Source organism: Penicillium solitum (genome assembly GCF_028829755.1).
Source record: "Penicillium solitum strain IBT 25940 chromosome Unknown utg000009l_segment0_segment0, whole genome shotgun sequence".
Classification (NCBI taxonomy): Eukaryota; Fungi; Ascomycota; class Eurotiomycetes; order Eurotiales; family Aspergillaceae; genus Penicillium; species Penicillium solitum.
Genome location: NW_027072128.1, coordinates 2,192,261 through 2,211,084, shown reverse-complemented (window position 1 = coordinate 2,211,084; position 18,824 = coordinate 2,192,261). Strand labels below are relative to the sequence as shown.

Below are 18,824 nucleotides of genomic sequence, written 5' to 3'. Positions count from 1 at the left end.
GCTGTATGGTAGTCGTATTGCCGCTGCGAATAGCACGGCACAGACCCCTAATTTCTGTAGGAGTATGGTCGTCCGTTTGGCTATATCGCGGGTGGATTATGGATATATTTGTATGTTGATGTTGATCGGACCTGAATTGGGAATGTTGGAACACTCTTGTGGCGGACACGGATCTTGGCGCACGCCTCTCGGCGAAGTCAAATCTTAGTTCAATGACAGCGCCGATCACAGTCCTGGGTTTTTAAGCTACATATGCGTCAAAAGGTGGGTGTAGATCGTAAATATCGAAGCGGTCTTTCCCTCATGCAGCAGGACTGTAGACCCGCTACGGATAATATTCGGATGTTCTCCATGGGGTCTAACCGGCAATGGGCCAGAATAGCCTTTTTTTCGGAGCCTGTCCCGCTTGTGGGTCTTCCTAGAGACGACTAGGGTCAATTATAGGAATGGAACGCAGAAACCCGTTCCGAGTGGGTAAAGTGTCAAAATCCGAAGTTAAATCATCGACTTGTCAAGCTCTTTGGTTTGCTGAATGAACACTAGACCGTTATTTGCGGCCCCTAAAATGCCTAGAGAGGACCAACAGCTGGGGAAAGCCTCGTACAAGTGCAGATCCCAATTTTCTAAATCAGCCACCATGTCCACGACACCTTTTCGATGGATCCCAAAAGACGTCCAAGATTACTGGTTGGATGGCTGTATGGAAAGTGCTTGTGCGGAGTACCTGTGTCTTTTACGTCAGGAGCTTCTAAAGCTGTAGACTAATTCCAAGCCACGATGTGGTGCTTGGCAGGGAGCTGAAACAGTGCCCGAAATGCTGATAACGGCAGATCTGGCACCCAAACACCTAAATAAGTGGATATGTAAGTTTCCAGCGAGGACGAACGCGGCCCTTAAACTTAGGGTGTTCATACGCTAATAGTCCCAACAGAGAGGCAGAACAACTCTTATATCCTAGCCAAGGGATCGTCATGAATCTCATAAGATTAGATTCTCCTGGCTCGCCTGATCAAATTCGGCCCATGTCTTCTCTGTCAGTCTCTTGATCGAATGCATCCTTCCCTGCAAACTTCACCATGCGTTTGTTCAGTACAGCAGCCCTCGTGGCCGCCTTGTTCGCAACAACTGTGATAGCAGGGATAGAACAGTTGGCGGCCGTTTTACCCTCGTGTGCGGTAGGTAGTGCGGTCCTTTTGTCCCTCTTTTGGCGCGAATCCATAACACTAACCCTTCGAAGCTGGAATGTATGATGACTTCGGTGTCACAATCGTCCTGCGAGACAACCGACCAGGCATGTCTATGCAATGATGCACAGTACACAGCTGTTCTCCAGAAATGTGTTGTTTCTAGCTGCACAATTCAAGAATCTCTAAGTGAGTTAATGGTTTCATCTTTCATCCCACTGGTTATCACTACTAACATACACAAGCTACAAAAAACGTAACAACATCGGCGTGCGGGGTCCCTATCCGGGACCACACAAAGATTGTTTCTTATGCAGGGGTTGGAGGTGGAATTGTAGCCCTTATCGCTTTCATTCTCCGGATGCTGGCTCGATTGAGCTGCTGTGGTGGCATCTTTGGCGCGGATGATTGGACGATGATATTAACAATGGTATATACCACCTTCCCCTTTGCTCGAACCGAATTTTGTTCTCACTGGAAAATTACAGGCTTTTCTCATTCCACTTTCAGCACTCTCGGTCGTCTGTATGGTTGCCTTTGCAGTTGGTTAAACGCACGTTCACTCGACTAACCGTTATGTATAGTGGCAAATGCAGGTTTAGGAAAGGATATGTGGACCCTTCCTTTCGACAATATCACCCATATTCTTTATGTGAGTACTACTATACCCCCTGGCTTCATGCTATTGCCAAGGCAAATTTGTCTAATTACGCTAGGTCTATTTTTGGGATGAATTGCTCTATCTGAGCATTCTCCCGCTGACCAAAATATCAATTTGCTGTTTCTACCTTCGTATCTTCCCTGATCGGACGTTCCGGACAGCAACTTACGTGGCAATTGCATTGAACATGTGCTACTGGATTGCCTTTATCTTGATCTCAGTGTTCCAGTGTCGACCTCTACCCGGGGCGTGGCACCGCTGGTATGAAGAGGAGAACTATAAGTGCAACCATATCAACGCACAGGGCTGGGCAGCGGCAGTGCTCAACATGGTCCTTGATATAGTTGTCATGGTGCTGCCACTGCGCCAGCTATACCGTTTAAACCTTTCAGTGAAACGGAAATCATATGTGATATGCATGTTTAGCCTGGGTATTTTGTATGCTTCCCTTCTAGCCTGTCCCGCAATTTCATGGACTAACTCATGAGCTCAGTGTCACCCTTGTCAGCATCCTGCGGCTGAATTCACTCATTCACTTTGCTTCCACCACTAACCTAACATGTGAGTATTCCTTCTCTCTCTCTTTCCTCTTTCGATATGTGCAATTTTATTGACATCTGTAAGGGGATTACGTGACAGTTGGGTATTGGAGTACTATTGAATGCGATGTTGGCGTTATATGTGCATGCCTGCCTGCCATTAGATCCTTACTACGTCGTGTATCCCCCGGACTCTTTGGCGATACTGAGCCTGCCAAATCATCATATGCTATGAACTCTCATTCCCGTGGGAATGGGTCTCAATTCGCGGGTATCCCTGGACAGAGCAAGAGTGCTGATCGGCAATTTTACCCACTTGATGAGGTGGACACCTCTGATGAAGCGCGGCTACATCACCCCCACCCGGTGTAGTTTAAGGGTTGAGATGGGGGTGCCTTTTTATGTGGGGAAATTTCTTTAGTTGTCTCCATTTCATTTCTGTTTTCGTATTTATTTGTTTATTACTGGGTCTTACAAAAGAGATAAGACGTTTCTCTTTAATGTTTTTAAATATGTATTCAGCATAATCAAGCATGATAAAAACTCTAGTTATTCACAAGTGTGATACTTGCTTTTAATGTTAGATTAACCCCATATAATATAAGAGGATATTTCAGCCGGCGTTAATGAAATAGGAGCAAAGCAACATAGCATCGCTACATCCCCGATTCTACAACAACAATAAGGGGCTTTAGCTTTCAGGCACGGAGTAATCCTTTACATGCCTTTTAACCGAAGAGTGGAGCAATTCCCAGGTGGCTAGCTTTGGGGTCTCACATCCAGTATAAATATCAAATCCTGATCTAGTTACTCCGTAATTTCCCCGATAATGTGGCTTAGCAGTACGGAGTACAACATATCTAATCCGTATGTCCCCCGGAACTCTAAAATGGGGGGCGTATCTTCACCGTTAGATTGGCGGCTGTTCAGTACGATCGGCATGTCAAACGGCATATAGAAGACGCTAGGAGGTCGGCACGAATGGACAAGATCTAGAACGTATTGATTGGCCGGCCAGTCCCACAAGCCAAAGGTATCAACGTCTATCTCTATTTTGCCAAGACACGGCTGCTCTTAGACCTAGTTCAATACGAGTGAGAGCCATTCCTATGTACAGAATAGTCTGTTACCAGGCTGCATTGGCGTCGTGTCGCGGGATGGATGCCCATTCATGATACAGGCTAATTGGAAAGTGGAAGCTTATGTCGATCACTTTGTAAAGAAACCGAAGGAATGTACTCAGTAGCACGGCCAAAGATTGTATTAAGGATGCTCGCGGTGCTTTTGCTTCTATGGCGATCTGATAATAGAGCCAGGAGAAGGGGTTTGTGGGCATTCATATATCCCAAATTGCTCGTTTTTCGTTTGCTTGGGATTTCTTCTTGGCTTCTTTTTTGTTTTGCTTCTGGAGTACTCATTCTTTCTCTTTCGTCATGCGTCTTGCTGCAGTAGTTGGACTACTGTCCACCTTTTCAGTTGCCTTGGCTTCGTATGTGCACCTTCAGTCCCTGCTCAGACCTTAGTGACACAGAGGACTAACGCCATAATACAGTGATCATGGACCAAATCATCGATATCATGAAACGCACAAGCGGTCTTCGGATAACGGCAATTCCGCCACGAAGTATGATTATGTCATTGTTGGCTCTGGCGCTGGAGGTGGCCCTGTAGCGGCACGATTGGCTATTGCAGGATACAAAGTGCTTCTTCTAGAGGCAGGAGATGACCAGGGGAATGCGACCCAGCAAATTGTTCCCGCGCTGCAACTCCAGTCCACTGAGTACGAGCCGATGAGATGGGATTATTTTGTGAACCATTACTCGAACTTGACTCGTCAAAAAGAAGACAGCAAGATGACTTACCGGACAACTGCCGGTGATCTCCATGTTGGAAACAATGCGCCCAATGGCTCCGAGCCTTTGGGGATTCTATACCCTCGAGCAGGTACTTTGGGTGGATGCTCTGCTCACAATGCCATGATGTAGGCCATATCTTCTGCTGATGCGCACATGGCTATCATATGCTGACCGGTACCTTGATAGCACTATCTACCCGTACGAAAATGACTGGGAGCAACTGGCCAGTCTCACTGGCAATGATTCATGGTCTGCCTCAAATATGCGACAATACTTTCAGAGACTAGAGCGCAACCAATATCTTCCCAGCAGCATATTGGGCCACGGATTTGACGGATGGCTTACAACGAGTCTTACAGACTTGCGTCTCGTCATTGAAGACCAAAAGCTTCTGTCCTTGATCCTGGCCGGTGCGACCGCCGCGGGTCAAACACTGTTGGGTAAATTGATCACTACGGTCACGGGCCTTGCAGGAGTCCTACTACGTGACCTAAACAACCCCCTTCCCTCGCGCGACTACGAGGAGGGTCCATACCAAGTTCCTCTCGCGGTGGACGTTCCTGAGTACAAGCGTACAGGTCCTCGAGAATTCCTCATGAAGACAGTCAACGCTGTGAGCTCCGATGGTTCGCGAAAATATCACCTTGATATCCAGTTGAACACCCTGGTAACGAAGCTTCGGTTCGACACCACTGGAGCTAAGCCACGGGCTACCGGGGTTGACTATCTTCAGGGGCAGAGTCTCTATCGTGCGGACCCCCGGGCTTCCCGGACATCGTCTAATGGGACACCAGGCAGCGTTAGCGCTGCTCGTGAAGTGATCCTGGCTGCAGGCTCATTCAACACTCCCCAGCTGCTGAAGCTGAGTGGCATTGGTCCAAAGGAGGAGTTGTCCAAGCTTGGAATTTCAACTCTAGTAGATCTCCCCGGCGTCGGTCGCAATCTTCAGGACCGATATGAGACGGGCACAGTGGGCAAGTCACCTACCGATTTCGTCCTCACATCCAAGTGTACCTTTTTGTATTCTCTTCCCGACCCATGTCTGGAACAATATGAGAACGACCCCCTCTTCAAAGGCACATATACCACCAATGGAATTGCCATCGCCATCATTCGCAAGTCTTCTGTCGCAGAGGATGAACCCGACCTATTGATCTCAGGAGCACCCGTCAACTTCCCTGGCTATTACCCTAACTACTCTTACGAGGGTCTCAAAGATGCCCAGCACTGGACCTGGATTACATTGAAGTCTCGCTCCCGCAACAATGCTGGCACGGTTGAGCTCCGATCTACTGATCCGCGTGACACGCCCCTTATCAACTTCCACTCGTTCGATACCGGAGTGACCACAGATGGTGCAGATGATAAGGACCTTCAGGCTGTATACGAAGCAATGCAATTCTCCCGCACAATCTTCGATGACCTTATTCCCCTCGATGGCGGATTTGAAGAGGTCTGGCCGGGTCCCAATGTCACTACCGAGAGTGAGATGAAAGACTTCATTAAGCAAGAGGCATGGGGCCACCATGCCTGCTGTACTGCTGCTATCGGAGAAGATGGAAATCCTGAGGCTGTGCTAGATGGTGACTTCCGTGTTCGTGGTGTTGATGGCCTACGTGTTGTTGATGCTTCGGTCTTTCCCAAAATTCCGGGGTACTATATCGCCCTGCCCATCTATATGATCAGTGAGAAGGCTGCCGAGGTTATCATTGCCGATGCTGTATGATACTAGTACTGGTACTTGGTTTGCAAACTTCATGGCTTGTTTATTTTTTGGCCATCTGTGACTGTGTCCGTCTTCCATCCTTGTATAAGTTCTTGACTTGAATATTTTCTGATGAGTTCCTAAAAGCATATAGGCCTCAAGCCGTTGTACAAAGCATACCTATTAATAATTGTATTTGTTTTTTTTTTTTTTTTCTTTCCTTCGAAATAATAGGATAGTATATGGACAATGCTAAGCTTAAAAGGCATCCCATTTGTATGAGCGACGCGACTAATGCCTACTTTTTTGAACACAATTTTATCTACCATAGCAGGGATCTAGGATATTATGGTAGCAAAATGAGAATTTCTATGTATAAAAGGTTCCAAAAACTAGATACTAACACCAGTAGATGCAATTACGTCGAATTATAGATCATGCAGCTGTAGCCAAGGCAATAGGCGCAGCAATAACAGGTTCAATCTCAAATCGCATCTGCGGCGCGATCGAATTGCACCAAGTGACAATACGAGTGATCTTCATCGTGCCCCTGGGGAATGAAGAAAGAATAAGACAAGCCGCGGCTTTACCCAACTTCGTCCCGAGGAGCTCTTGATACTCAGCACTACCATGTTTAAAAACCATACAATCAACATTCTGTGCCTGTGACCATATGACACCCCATCTGGGGTATAGCTCATGACGTATATATGGAGCTGTTTCTTCATTCCCGATGTCAGTAAAGATAACATGTCTCAGAGTTTTCAAGTTAAAATCAAGCAGATATTGGGCTCGAGCAACCTCATTCCAATGAGGACCGTCTTCTCTACAAATTCTCTCAGCAATAAGAACTCCACGAGCAACCCGATGTTCAAATTCATTAGCTTCGAGCGTGTTTTCCCCCGGGTCCCGTCGAAGGTGTGTGTAGCGCCACCGCGGACCGCCGCGAGCGATATTCATCGATTCGACATCTCCACCTTCTAGTGCCATTGGCTCGACGGTGAAGTACGATTCATTGACTGTCCAAGGCCTTGGTTGAGCTTCGTCGGTCATATCCTCTATAGCTAATGTTGCTGGTTGAATTCGGCACCCTGGCGCTTGAGAATCGTCGATCCATGCTTGGTATTGTGCTCCTATATTTCTGTACCTAGTGACATCCTTCACTGTCGGTTCGACTCCGGTCCTCACTCTCCCGGTTGAGGTGTCGGCCGAGCCTTCAAGACGCTGGCGCTTGCTGCTGGCGCTACTATCCCTCGATCCATAAAGACCTCTGTTTTCAGCATCGGCTTGAGCTTGGTCATCTAGAGAACGCCGACGCCTCCTGTCACTAGAATCGCTCGGCCATTCCTGGCTAGTAGTTTCGGTTTCTTCGGACTCTGGCGCGCCTTCGTACATTTCTTCGTCGCCATCATCGTCGTACATTTCTTCGTCATCATCTTGGTTCAGATCAAGGCTGTCTTCATCAGCTCCATTATAGTCATCTTCGTCGGTATTGTATTCACCTGCACTCACGAAAAGAGAGCTTTCTCCTGATTCTGGGAATGATTCATATTGGGACTCACTGAGACCGGCATCACTCATCTCGGGAGTAATGCCCGTGTGTGAATTTCTTGTTGCGACAGAATAAAAGTCACCACCAGATGAAATCTCGTTGGAATCAGTATCACTTACCTCGGGCGGGCTGTCTGTGTGACGATTTCTTGATGAGAGGGAATATGGGTCATCACCAGATGCAGAGTCATCGTCGAGATTTGTCTCACTCATCGCGGGTGATATTCCTATGTGAGAACCGTCGTCGGACACGGTAACCTCGCTGGGTGGGGGAGCTGGGGGATACTCATCATCACTGCTATACTCATATTCACTGCTGTCTTCACCTTCACTGCCGGCTTGGGATTGGTTAGCTGGAGCTGCGCCTCTGACTACGTTCGTAGGAAGTGGTTGACGTAGGGCGCGGTTTGATGCTATTTCCCGTAGGCGGTTAGGTTGGGCTCCAGAAGAGTCGCTGTCGTCGTCACAATCGCACCGGCGTCTTGGAAAACACAACAGCGAGTGGCGAATCCTCTTCAACATTGTACTGGTATTTTGGTATAACTAAGACAATTGAAGTTAAATTTAATGAAGTGTTAGTGTTGGATAATGTGCTTGGAATGAAGAGCATGAGACATGCAGAAGGGGGTTATATAGGTAACTTTGGACATTTGAATGACCTTTGTTGAAGTTATAGTTAGCCTCATCGTGATCAAACACAAAATTTACCAGAAATAGGATCAAAGAAAATAAAAATAAAAGATGAACAATCAACAACAGCCCGACGACGTGGACAAGGAAGTGATCCAAACATAGCCTTGGAAGACAAAGAGACTCGAAGTGGAGCGGATATCCTTGAGAAAACCATTGGAATGAGAATGTGTCAATGACAATGATAATGACATGGTATAGTAATTTAAAGATAGTAAGCTTGAAAGTCGAGAGGGTTGCAAGAATAGAAGACAAAAAACTTAACTTGAGGTTCATTTTAAGAGTGTTGCCAATACCATCTTTTGCATCAACTGGACAATCTCATTGTGTGGACGAAATGTACAAGTATATCATCCTACCATGGTGAAAGAGGCACTATGTTGGATCGCCAAAATCGAGGCGATTTTAGACTATAGGGTGTTCGAGGGTGACAGGTTCTTAGGAGAAATTATATCTACTTAGTGTTTATACGATATCTCAAGGGGAATAATAGAAGTAGTAAAATTTTGAAATTCCTGACAGGCTCAATATGATGGCCTCATCTATTTGGAGTTGTACTCTAGTACAACCCATTCAATCATCATCGTCAGATATAGTATATACAGTTCGCAAAGTATCAACAAATTCAATCTATATTTAAGCATTCTCCTTCTGCTCAATGGCACCCTTCTCCTCGGTCCGCATCCAAGCATCCACCTCAGCAGCCTCACCCTGGGGCAGGTGACGAGCCATGGAGACAATATCCCACGGAGTCTGTGCATCGCGGAAGACATGGTTCAGAGCCTCCAGGTTGCGGTTCATAGTCTCGGGGAAGAAGAAGTAAACCGAGATTGGAATGCAGGCAGAAATGACAGCGTACACGATGTAGTACCTGTATCCAATGGTGTCGAGCGCGACGGGGGTGATCATGACAACCACGAAGTTCCACAGCCAGTGGTTACCAGTGGAGATGGCGGACATGGCGACACGGAGACGCATAGGAGCGACTTCGGTACAGTAGAGGAAGTTACCGCCGAGGAAGCCGACGGGGTAGAAGGAGTTGAAAAGGAAGATGAAGACGGCCGAAACAATCGACGCCTTCTGGTTGTCCTTGAAGCTGTTGGTGATGGCGAGGACAATCATACAGACAGACATACCAGTACCGCTGATCATGAAAATCTTTCGGCGGCCGAGTCGATCGATGGCGAAGAAGGAAATGAAGCTGCAAATGAACTTCCAAGTCATAGCACACGAAGACAGAATGCGAGCCAGGTCGCTGCTCATGTTCAGGTTCTCTTCGAAGATTGTTGACACGTATGTCGAGATCAGGTTACCACCACACATCTGCTGGAAGAATTGCAGTGAGACGCACAGACAGAACCGGTATAGAAGGCGCTCATCATCAGGCTTGCTGAAGCTGAAGATATCCATAAGGGAGGTGCTGTTAACCGTACTCTCGAGCGAGGTCTCAATGCTGGCAATTTCGACGCGGACGGTCTCATCCCCGTCAGGCAGACCCTTGTAGGCGGCGAGACTGCTGGTAGCCTCTTCAATGCGACCAACTCGCACGAGCCATCGAGGAGACTCGGGAAGCAAAAAGACCGAGAACACGACAACGAGGGAGAAGAATAGGGAAATGGCCAAGGGAATACGCCACTGCAGTGCGCCGGGGACTTTGCTCAAGCCAAAATCAATCCAGTTACAGAGAACGTAACCCAAACAGATACAGATACCGTCCACAACAACGTGTTGTCCACGATGTTTGGCCGACGTGCACTCTGACTGCCAGACAGGAACGGCAACACTCAGTTGACCGACACCGAGACCGAGGATAACACGGCCGACAATGAATTGTGGCAATCCATAAGCCGCGGTCTGCAGCACTTGGCCGATGATAGTAAGGATAGCACCCAAGAAAATGGTCTTGCGGCGACCGAGGCGGTCACCAAGGAATGTACACGACAAGGCTCCGAATAGAGCACCGAGCTGGAAGGACCCGATCACGGTACCCTTACCTGTGGAGTGTTGTGCGCGTTCGGCACCCGTGGTGTTGATTGTGTCGATTTCCGGGAAAACACTGACCCAGCTCTGCAATGTAGCCAGAGGGCCCAAGCCAGACTGGTTGTAACCGAAGACGATGAAGGCCGGTGCTACGATGAGCAATGCCTGCGCTACGCTCAGCGCCTTTCCTCGGAATAAGCTGACCATGTTGGAGTGTGTGTAGAGAAGGTCACTCTGAGGGATGAGAGAAACAAAGAGAAAAAAAGGGCGGGTCTCTCCATGAGTTTATACCCTGCTTCGGTCAACCTCCTCGTGGAGACCCCGCATCAGAAAAATTAATACATACTGTACTCGGTACAGTATTCTGTACCTGTGGGCTGGATAATTCCACTGTGGATAAATATATCCACCACGGTGCCACTTTTTTTGTCAAATTTCGACAAATGTCCGGCTGTGACTCGGTCATATCGCCGACTCCACGGGGTAGGTTTGGTCCCGGTGTGCAAGGATCCCGCCCCTTTGCCACTCCCGAGTGAAAGACCACTTTGATCCATGGGCTTAGGGCCGAAAATCAAAGTTAAGTGGCGGGCCCGGGGGGGGGGATGATCTCGCTGACTGTCGAAAATTGATTGGAGGAAATGCCGAAAATCGGAGCACAGACGGGGTTCCGATCCCACCTGGGCATCTCGCTCATATTACCAAATCTGGAATGAAGAGAGGGTAGGGGCAAAACCTGTTTGGGGGAATTTATTTTCCGACGAGTGCCGGGCATTAAATTTCAGAAATTTCCCACCTGGGCAGTTGTTCGGTTTGGTTCCTGGCCACTCATTGCCTAACTCGGGCCGGTCTCGGCATTCATAGGTCAAGAAAAGGCTTGAGCTAGCCCTAAAGGCTTGTCCACTTCTGCCAAGCGCCAAGATATCAACGAATCTAACCTGGGGATGCCGAGGGGAAATGCAATGCACCCCACCATCTCGGTCACTCTCCGGATTTGCCCGTATTGCCGTACACTGTTTCTTATATATTCAAATCGTGGGGGATTGTGTCATTGGAACGTCGACGAAAAAGAAAAGGAAGTCATTCTCGTTAAGCGAGCCACCTTGTCCTTGACGATGTACATCGCATTCTTCGCTGGTGGATCCCTTCCCGCGTTCTCCGAGAGATGTCCGAAAAGTATTGTTGAGAAAGACTCGGTCAAGATGACACACCTCCACACCGTGGACGTATTGGGCTCACCCGCAGTCAGAGATTTCAATATTATTTGCGGGGTCTAGCGGATGTCTATGATAAGAGTAAAAAAGTTGACCAATAACTAAATGGATGTATTGAACAAACGTATGTCAGCGGCTTTTGTAAGGGCCAGATTGAAAGAACATGCTCGCATCTACACCGCATAGCATAGAGGCTCAACCACCCTAACCTAGGGATCTTCTCGGCCTTTCTCTCCCGTGGTGCCCTGATACACTGCGGTTGTTTGCATCTATCACTTCCAATCCTTGATCAGACCAGACCATAGACCCCCATCCGACCCCCATCCGACCCCCATCCGGGGTCATATTGCAAATTTTTATTCATGGATAGCATCGGCAAAAACTTTACATCGGTTAGGCGCGGAGTACATACAACTTTTCGTCTGAGAATCCCCGATCTCGGGAATCCTGCCCAGCTGAGCTCTAAAGGATTGATATTATTTTATTAATAATATTCGAATTGACCCTAGAAGCGAATTGCCTGCTAAATTAAGCGCGTCATATCCATGTGCCTTTGTGCGCGTGACCCAGTTTCCCGCCCCCAATAGACTACGACATTTGAAGTTCGACCTTCCCTCGCAATTCAAAAAGTTTACATTTCAATTCGATAATTGAATGTAGTTATCTTACCCTCGTGTCTCAACTCATCTGTGATCAACATCCGAAACAATATCACCTACTACAAGCTCCTCGGTCTTCTCTGGAAGATACACTTTGCCCGAATTGCGAACCCGAGAGCCAAGGTATTATTAGTATCCCGGGCCTCTTGATGAGGGTCTCTGCCAAGGCACATATAATGTATGTTGTACGTAGTAAATTTGGTATATTATTACCTTGGGTAACACCATAGCCATTCTGGCCACTCGGTTAAAATATTATTTTAAGAAAAATTGGATTTTGGCGAGGCATAGGAAACCTCTTTCCGAGAATCAAAATCCACAGTCTCAAGAAGGCTAGAACCACTTCCAAGGTTCAAACTCTATATAAACTTTGATCGCATACTTTATTCTCCTACAACACACAACACACAACACACAACAGACAGTACATATGTAGCTTATATTGACAGAAATTTCACACTCACGTTGTTAGAAGGAAATCAACCAAAAATATATTACTACCTAAAACAAACAGTCGATCTATTTAAAGAAAAAATTAAGACCAAAAAAAGCAAGACCATCAGCTACAGGATTCAACTGTGCACACGAATATAACAGCTAGCATGTGTACAGGAGGAAGAGATACCACGTGGTATACCGTTTGGGCTGACACCTTGACCTGTCGGGGAAACTGACATCTAGACAAGAATTGCTGCCCAGTTCTGCACTGCGAGGCTTGAATTATGACCGGATGGGTGGATCCTGGGATCTGAGGCTCACCGGACAACTTTCTCGACATTATCTCCGGTCTTAAAATTGATACTCATTTCGGCTCTCTACTGATTGAGATTGAGTATGTAAGATCATCAGGAAGATCTATTTGGCTACTTGGAGCTGGAAATTCTTGACAATTACCTTGCCTGACCAGCTCAGTCATGGCAATATCTAGTTCAGCTATCTCTACTTGGCCTCACTTAGCTTCATTATAGATATATACTCGGCGGCATCATCAACTATATTTGCACTGTTATATTAGCTAGACCCTGGTGAACCCCCTATAACCATCATGTAGGCCTTGACCGCCTGCTGTATCTCTACTATCGCGGCCTCATATGCCTGGATTATTAGTATAGGGCCCCATGGTTCCCTCCACTTGCTAGAAAACTGAGGCCAGGCCCAGAAGGAATTGCAGATTGATATCTAATGCCATATTCTAACTTAGTTTTAAATTTGAACAAACAAGGGAGGTTACATATTATAATCTCATTTTCATGTGTTTTCATAAGCCCGAGACAGCAGGCAGAATAAAAGGCGGTCGGTAATGGGCGAATTGTAGTTTGTCTTCACTGCTGAATGACCTCACCTTGACAATTAATTTCCCACTCGTCTTTCCCCTACCACCCGAGTTCACGTTGTCGCAAATCACAATGGACCCGCAAGAAGATGTTGTGCCAACCGAATCCCTGTTTCGCCCAGCAAAAAAGCGCAAGTTCATGCGACGACGTCCCGATCATGACACCCCAGACACCCAAGAGGCCGATAACCAAAATGACAATCATGGCGCGTCACAAGCTCCTGCGAGCAATAATATCCGGCGTCCACGCGCAGTTAGAAGGGGCGGCATTGGATTTTCTACCGCATCACGACTAGGAGATGATCAGGGCCAGCAACTAGCGCTAGTACCAGCGGCCGGAGAAACCGAGGATGAGAAGATACGAGCAATGAATGAACGTTTCACAGGATATACTGGTCAGACAGTGGATGTTGACAAGCACATGTACGAATCCTTTGCTACAACTGATCGTCCAATTCGTTTGATGTGGGCTAACGAGATAAGGATGGCATTCATAGATTCCGAGATGGCTAAGCGCTACCAGCCTGAACCAAAAGTGGATCATTCAGGTTCCAACCAACCAACGCAAGAGGAAGTCGCCGGGTTGCAGTCGCTGCCTGGACATCAGACACGCGAACCTGCATCGCTAGGCAAACTCCATGAAATCGACCTCGGCCACGAAGCCACATTACGAAACATCGCGCGGACAGAAGCTGCGACTCGACAAATGGAGAAGGGAGAGTTGTCGACATCAGTGGATCATGCTGCGTCAGAGACGGGTCGCCCTGGCCCAGACGGCAAGTCATGGCGCAATCGCAAACAGAGGACAGAAGCGGACATCGCAAGAGATCGTCTTGTAGAGGAGGTCCTACGTGAGAGCAAATGTGCGTGCCATTTCAAAGTGAAATCCTATACGATCTGTGTCTTTGCTAACACTAGCTGTTATAGTGGAAATTTATGATGAACACGAGGAGGAAACACATCTTGATGACCAACAGGCTGCTGATGACCGAGTTGCTGAGCAATTTAGGCGAGACTTTATGGATGCGATGCAGTCTCGGCGTCGGACTCGGCCTGCAGCAAAGCCAGTGGCCAATGTTGAAGCGCCTCGGGGTCCGAAGCTTGGAGGCAGTCGCAGTGCAAGAGCTGCAATGCGGGAAAAAGAAGCACAGGCGGGAAAGAAATGATTGTTTCTCTCATCCAAAACGGCTTGTTTCCCTTGATATGTCTTTTACTCGATATGCATACGATACCATAATGATTTTTGCGCCAATGCTATTTCTGGTGTCCTTTTCAAAGGGCTACCGACCAAGTACATGCACTGCTTTCAACCGCGGGTGATCTGCGATTTGCGGCCAATTACATGTATACTTCTGGTCCCAAATATTAAGATGGAGTAGAACTATTGTAGTAGTATCTTCGGTATAAGGTTTAGGGTATTATTTCAAGCTAATTAGGTATGTAGTTCACAAAATTTTACATTTCCAAGGACATCGGTGGACTATTTTTTGGTATATATATATATCCAAAGACATACTAGGTGGTTGATGCAGCTACTTCGATAGCTAAATGTTACCTTGTCCATTGCTTTTGCCCAAGCCTTGGAGCAGAATATAAGGGCAATAAGATATAAAAATCGAGTACGAGAAAAGAAGGGCAAAGGAAATGATTACTATCTTGTTTATTGGGTACATCTTGTCCGGTATAGAACCTTTTTGCTTCGTTTCGAAATATAGTAAACTGCCTCCCCAGTTTATCTTTACTATCTTGTACAGCCTATTCTTTTCAAATACCCCATGTATCTCCAATATTTACAGATGTAACTATCAAAAAGATGCGAATTAGGAGGGTGATATCCGTGGATCTGAAGCTATGGTGAGTCAGCACAGCTGTTGACCACGAATGACTAAGCCAGATCTTGAACTGCCCGTTTGGGTGCTAAAGCCAAAGCTACACCCGCACCAAAAAGACCCGCCCTTCTCCTGCCTCCAACCAGCCCCTCTGATTGTCCGTCCGATACGCATGGTCACGTCTTGATTTGTCTTCAGGCGACTTAATCCAAAATATCCACATACCCCTTGTGACAGCTACGACTCCCTTCCCAGATACACCCGCACAACTTTCGCGATGAACCCTTCCAACCCACCTCAAGCTGCTGAGTACGGTGGAGGTAAGTGATCCCAGATATGCCATTCCAATCGCGCCTGCCGTTGCGATCCCAAAGAACGCTTGACCCTTATTCACTGCGCAAGATGCTAATTATCGCACGACTACAGATGAGGTGTCTGCTATTGTCCTAGACCCGGGATACTCAACCACTCGCGCGGGCTTTGCCGGTGAAGATGCTCCAAAGTCACTGATCCCAACCTACTACGGAAAATACAACGCCGACGGCCAAGAGAAACTCGTATTTGGCGACGACGTCTTCGTTACCCCACGACCCGGTCTGTCCATCCACAACCCGATTGGCAAGGATGGAATCGTCGAGGATTGGGATATGGCAGAGAAGGTATGGGAGCACTCATTTATGTCGCGACTCACCGGCACGAAAGCGGGTAACCCCTTCCAAAACGGATTAAACGATGTTTCCGCAGACGAGCTCCCTACGGAAATGGAGATGGAGTCAGAGGAGAAGCCCTTGTCGGACAGCCCATTGTTGATGACAGAGCCTGGATGGAACCCAGCGAAGGCACGCGAAAAGACCATTGAAATCGCAATGGAGAAATGGGATACCCCGGCCTTTTATCTCGCGCGCACTGGTGTTCTTGCGGCGTACGTATCCCAGGCCCACTGATTATGATATGCCTACCATTTACTGACCCAATTCCATATGCAGTTTCGCTTCCGGCAAGGCATCCGCCCTTGTTATTGACATTGGAGCTTCCAACATCTCTGTTACCCCGATCCACGATGGCATGATTCTGAAACGGGGCGTGCAGCACTCTCCGTTGGGCGGTGATTACATCTCGTCGCAGATCAAGGCAATCTTCAAGGCCAACTCCCCACAACCCATCACAATCACGCCGCATTACCTTATCAGCTCGAAGTCGGCTGTCGAAGCTGGCCAACCACCCCAAGCGAAATACAAGACCTTCCCCGCCGACAAGGCACCCGATGCGTCGTACCGTGCTCTTCTTGAGGAGCGCACACTGTCCGAGTTCAAGGAATGTGTCGTTCAGGTTTGGCCCGGACCCACAAGGCTCTCAGCTCCTAGCCCCACGGGCGTCTCCAACGAAGATATGGCTAGAACTACCCCCGGTCGCCCATTCGAGTTCCCCGATGGGTACAACCAAGTCTTCGGTGTCGACCGTTTCCGCGCCGTGGAATCTCTCTTCGATGCCAAGGCTGCCATTCCAGACCCCGACTCGTCTTTCCCTCCCCCAACACCCGCCCAGACTATCCCAGAGCTCGTCAAGGCTTCTTTGGCCGGTGTTGACGTCGACCTCCGCCCGCACCTGCTGGCTAATGTCGTTGTTACCGGTGGATCCAGTCTGCTTTATGGATTCACTGATCGTCTGAACCACGAACTGATGCAGATATTCCCTGGCCCCAGGGTGCGTGTCACTGCTCCCGGTAACACCTCCGAGCGACGCTTCGGCTCCTGGATTGGAGGAAGTATCCTGGCTAGTTTGGGAACTTTCCACCAAATGTGGATCTCCAAGAAAGAGTACGAAGAGCATGGGCCGAACATTGTGGAGAAGCGTTGCAAATGATCCCATGTCTTCGCATTTCACTCGTGTCGGTTTCGTTTTTGATGTTTATGGGCGTTACTGCGCTATCTTGGGCGCTTGAAAGGGGGTTTTGAGCAACTCCGGATCTGGCCTGTCTGCAAGGAAGGACCTACAAAACTGATCTAGATATTTTGTGTACGACTAATGCCACTTGATTTGATTTGTCTGAGAATAATATGCGAGGCATAAAGGTGCACAGCAGTGTACCTCAACTATGTAAAGACATGGCGTAGTAACAAGTCCTAGTAATGATATCGGAACGATTTTGAATATAATTATTTTTCCGACTTTCGTATAATCATCCACAATATGTATTTAATCCGAGATGTCCATTGGTGGGGATGCTTTATTCTTCTGCATCGATGTGTTGGCAGCCAACACATCAATGCCGGGGTGGTCCGTGTTTGGTTTATTTATATTAGCCATCCCTGCCCAGGTGGACTGTCTGACAATTTCTTCCCCCGCGAGCATTGCCAAAATACTCTAATACACATCAATTCAGAAAAGCGACCAAGGGGGAAAAAAGATAAAGAAACAAAACTGGGATCAAACGAAGCGCACATGACCATTAACATACATCATCATCATGAATACTCGAATTCATGAGCACAAGAAAAGAAAACAAGACTACATCAACATCGTTACATCCGAGGCTGCGGGCCAAACACGCTAGAGTCTACAGGATATGAACACAATCAAAATGCGAGACAGTCAAGGGTATGAAAATGAAAACGAAAGGGATATCGCGAGTCGAGGTCAAAGGTCAAAGCAGGCAGACACACAAGGGGCAGTATCCTCATCGGTTAGCTCGGGCAATGAGCCAGTGGAGGACAGCGTCAAGATTGGTTTCCTCCTTGGCGCTGATACCATAACAGCTTACTTCGCGATGAGTGATGGATTTCAGATCCATGGCCTCGATGATCTCATCAACAGACAGCTTGTCTGGAAGATCGGACTTGTTCCCGAGGATCAGGAGAGGGATACTATCCAGTGTGGGCTTTTTCATCAGGTCGTGGAGTTCTTCTGTCGCTACTGGGAGTGCGGCGCGGTCTGCCGCATCCACAATATACCTTTATTGACATTGGTTAGTATGCTGGAAGGGAGAGACGACCCAAGAAATTAGGAAAAAATAAGCCAGTCTTACACGATCGCGTTGACGCCCCGACAATACCGTTCCCACATCGGCCGAAATCGAGGTTGGCCGCCCAGATCCCAGCTGCGGGGATATATTAGCGCCGCTGTGCTTGATCGGGAAGGACGAACATACCATTTCAATGTCACATGGCCTTTCTGCACTCTTTTCGTGTTGAATCCGATTGTCGGGATGGAGCTATAAGGAGTTAGAAACTGGCTGGGACGGAATGATCTCAGATGTGAGATCATCTATAACATACTCAATAGTGAACTCTCCACCCTATTCCCTGTTAGCAACCGGGACTCATAACCTTGGAAGGAGTTATCAAATCGACTTACCGCCAACACACGCAGCAGAGAAGACTTGCCAGCATTCTGAAGACCGATCATGGTGACATCCATCTCGCTGGCCCTATATGGAGTTCAGCATGGCTTCATCTGCGGGGACGGGCCGTGGTCTCCCGAGAACTGCATCTATCAAACGGCCCACTTACCAGAACATCCTCAGAAGCCAGTCATAGATAGCACGAAATATGCCGGCCATAAGGAAGGGAGCGGAATATGAATATGAAAATGAAAATGAAAAAAAGGAGAGAAGAGAAAAAGTGAGA

At 47.8% G+C, this 18,824-nt stretch overlaps 7 protein-coding genes across 7 annotated transcripts; 4 read left to right on the top strand and 3 right to left on the bottom strand.

The window, feature by feature from the left end:
- Positions 1–1,076: 1,076 nt before the first annotated feature.
- On the top strand, positions 1,077–2,756 carry N7455_011924 (CFEM domain-containing protein; the record flags this gene model as incomplete). Its single annotated transcript, XM_040953820.2, has 8 exons — positions 1,077–1,175; positions 1,238–1,373; positions 1,430–1,614; positions 1,673–1,709; positions 1,769–1,836; positions 1,901–2,283; positions 2,339–2,406; positions 2,470–2,756. 8 exons carry the CDS (start codon positions 1,077–1,079, stop codon positions 2,754–2,756), a joined length of 1,263 nt encoding a protein of 420 aa, XP_040815711.2.
- A 1,061-nt stretch (positions 2,757–3,817) lies between these two features.
- On the top strand, positions 3,818–5,966 carry N7455_011923 (GMC family oxidoreductase; the record flags this gene model as incomplete). The annotated part of the gene is made up of 3 exons (XM_040953931.2): positions 3,818–3,873; positions 3,937–4,365; positions 4,427–5,966. 3 exons carry the CDS (start codon positions 3,818–3,820, stop codon positions 5,964–5,966), a joined length of 2,025 nt encoding a protein of 674 aa, XP_040815716.2.
- Positions 5,967–6,380: 414 nt separating this feature from the next.
- N7455_011922 (uncharacterized protein) lies at positions 6,381–8,018 on the bottom strand (the record flags this gene model as incomplete). Its single annotated transcript, XM_040953827.2, has 1 exon — positions 6,381–8,018. The coding sequence occupies one exon, from the start codon at positions 8,016–8,018 to the stop codon at positions 6,381–6,383; it is 1,638 nt and encodes a 545-aa protein (XP_040815766.2).
- Positions 8,019–8,822: 804 nt separating this feature from the next.
- On the bottom strand, positions 8,823–10,373 carry N7455_011921 (sugar porter family MFS transporter; the record flags this gene model as incomplete). The annotated part of the gene is made up of 1 exon (XM_040953890.2): positions 8,823–10,373. The coding sequence occupies one exon, from the start codon at positions 10,371–10,373 to the stop codon at positions 8,823–8,825; it is 1,551 nt and encodes a 516-aa protein (XP_040815809.2).
- A 3,069-nt stretch (positions 10,374–13,442) lies between these two features.
- N7455_011920 (telomere length and silencing 1 family protein) lies at positions 13,443–14,535 on the top strand (the record flags this gene model as incomplete). Its single annotated transcript, XM_065606778.1, has 3 exons — positions 13,443–13,792; positions 13,853–14,232; positions 14,297–14,535. The coding sequence occupies 3 exons, from the start codon at positions 13,443–13,445 to the stop codon at positions 14,533–14,535; spliced, it is 969 nt and encodes a 322-aa protein (XP_065459944.1).
- A 940-nt stretch (positions 14,536–15,475) lies between these two features.
- Positions 15,476–17,061, top strand: N7455_011919 (actin family protein; the record flags this gene model as incomplete). Its single annotated transcript, XM_040953967.2, has 3 exons — positions 15,476–15,518; positions 15,625–16,120; positions 16,185–17,061. The coding sequence occupies 3 exons, from the start codon at positions 15,476–15,478 to the stop codon at positions 17,059–17,061; spliced, it is 1,416 nt and encodes a 471-aa protein (XP_040815634.2).
- An 814-nt stretch (positions 17,062–17,875) lies between these two features.
- Positions 17,876–18,757, bottom strand: N7455_011918 (ADP-ribosylation factor-like protein; the record flags this gene model as incomplete). The annotated part of the gene is made up of 6 exons (XM_040953922.2): positions 17,876–18,149; positions 18,224–18,295; positions 18,347–18,409; positions 18,474–18,493; positions 18,553–18,625; positions 18,708–18,757. The coding sequence occupies 6 exons, from the start codon at positions 18,755–18,757 to the stop codon at positions 17,876–17,878; spliced, it is 552 nt and encodes a 183-aa protein (XP_040815767.2).
- Positions 18,758–18,824: the final 67 nt, after the last annotated feature.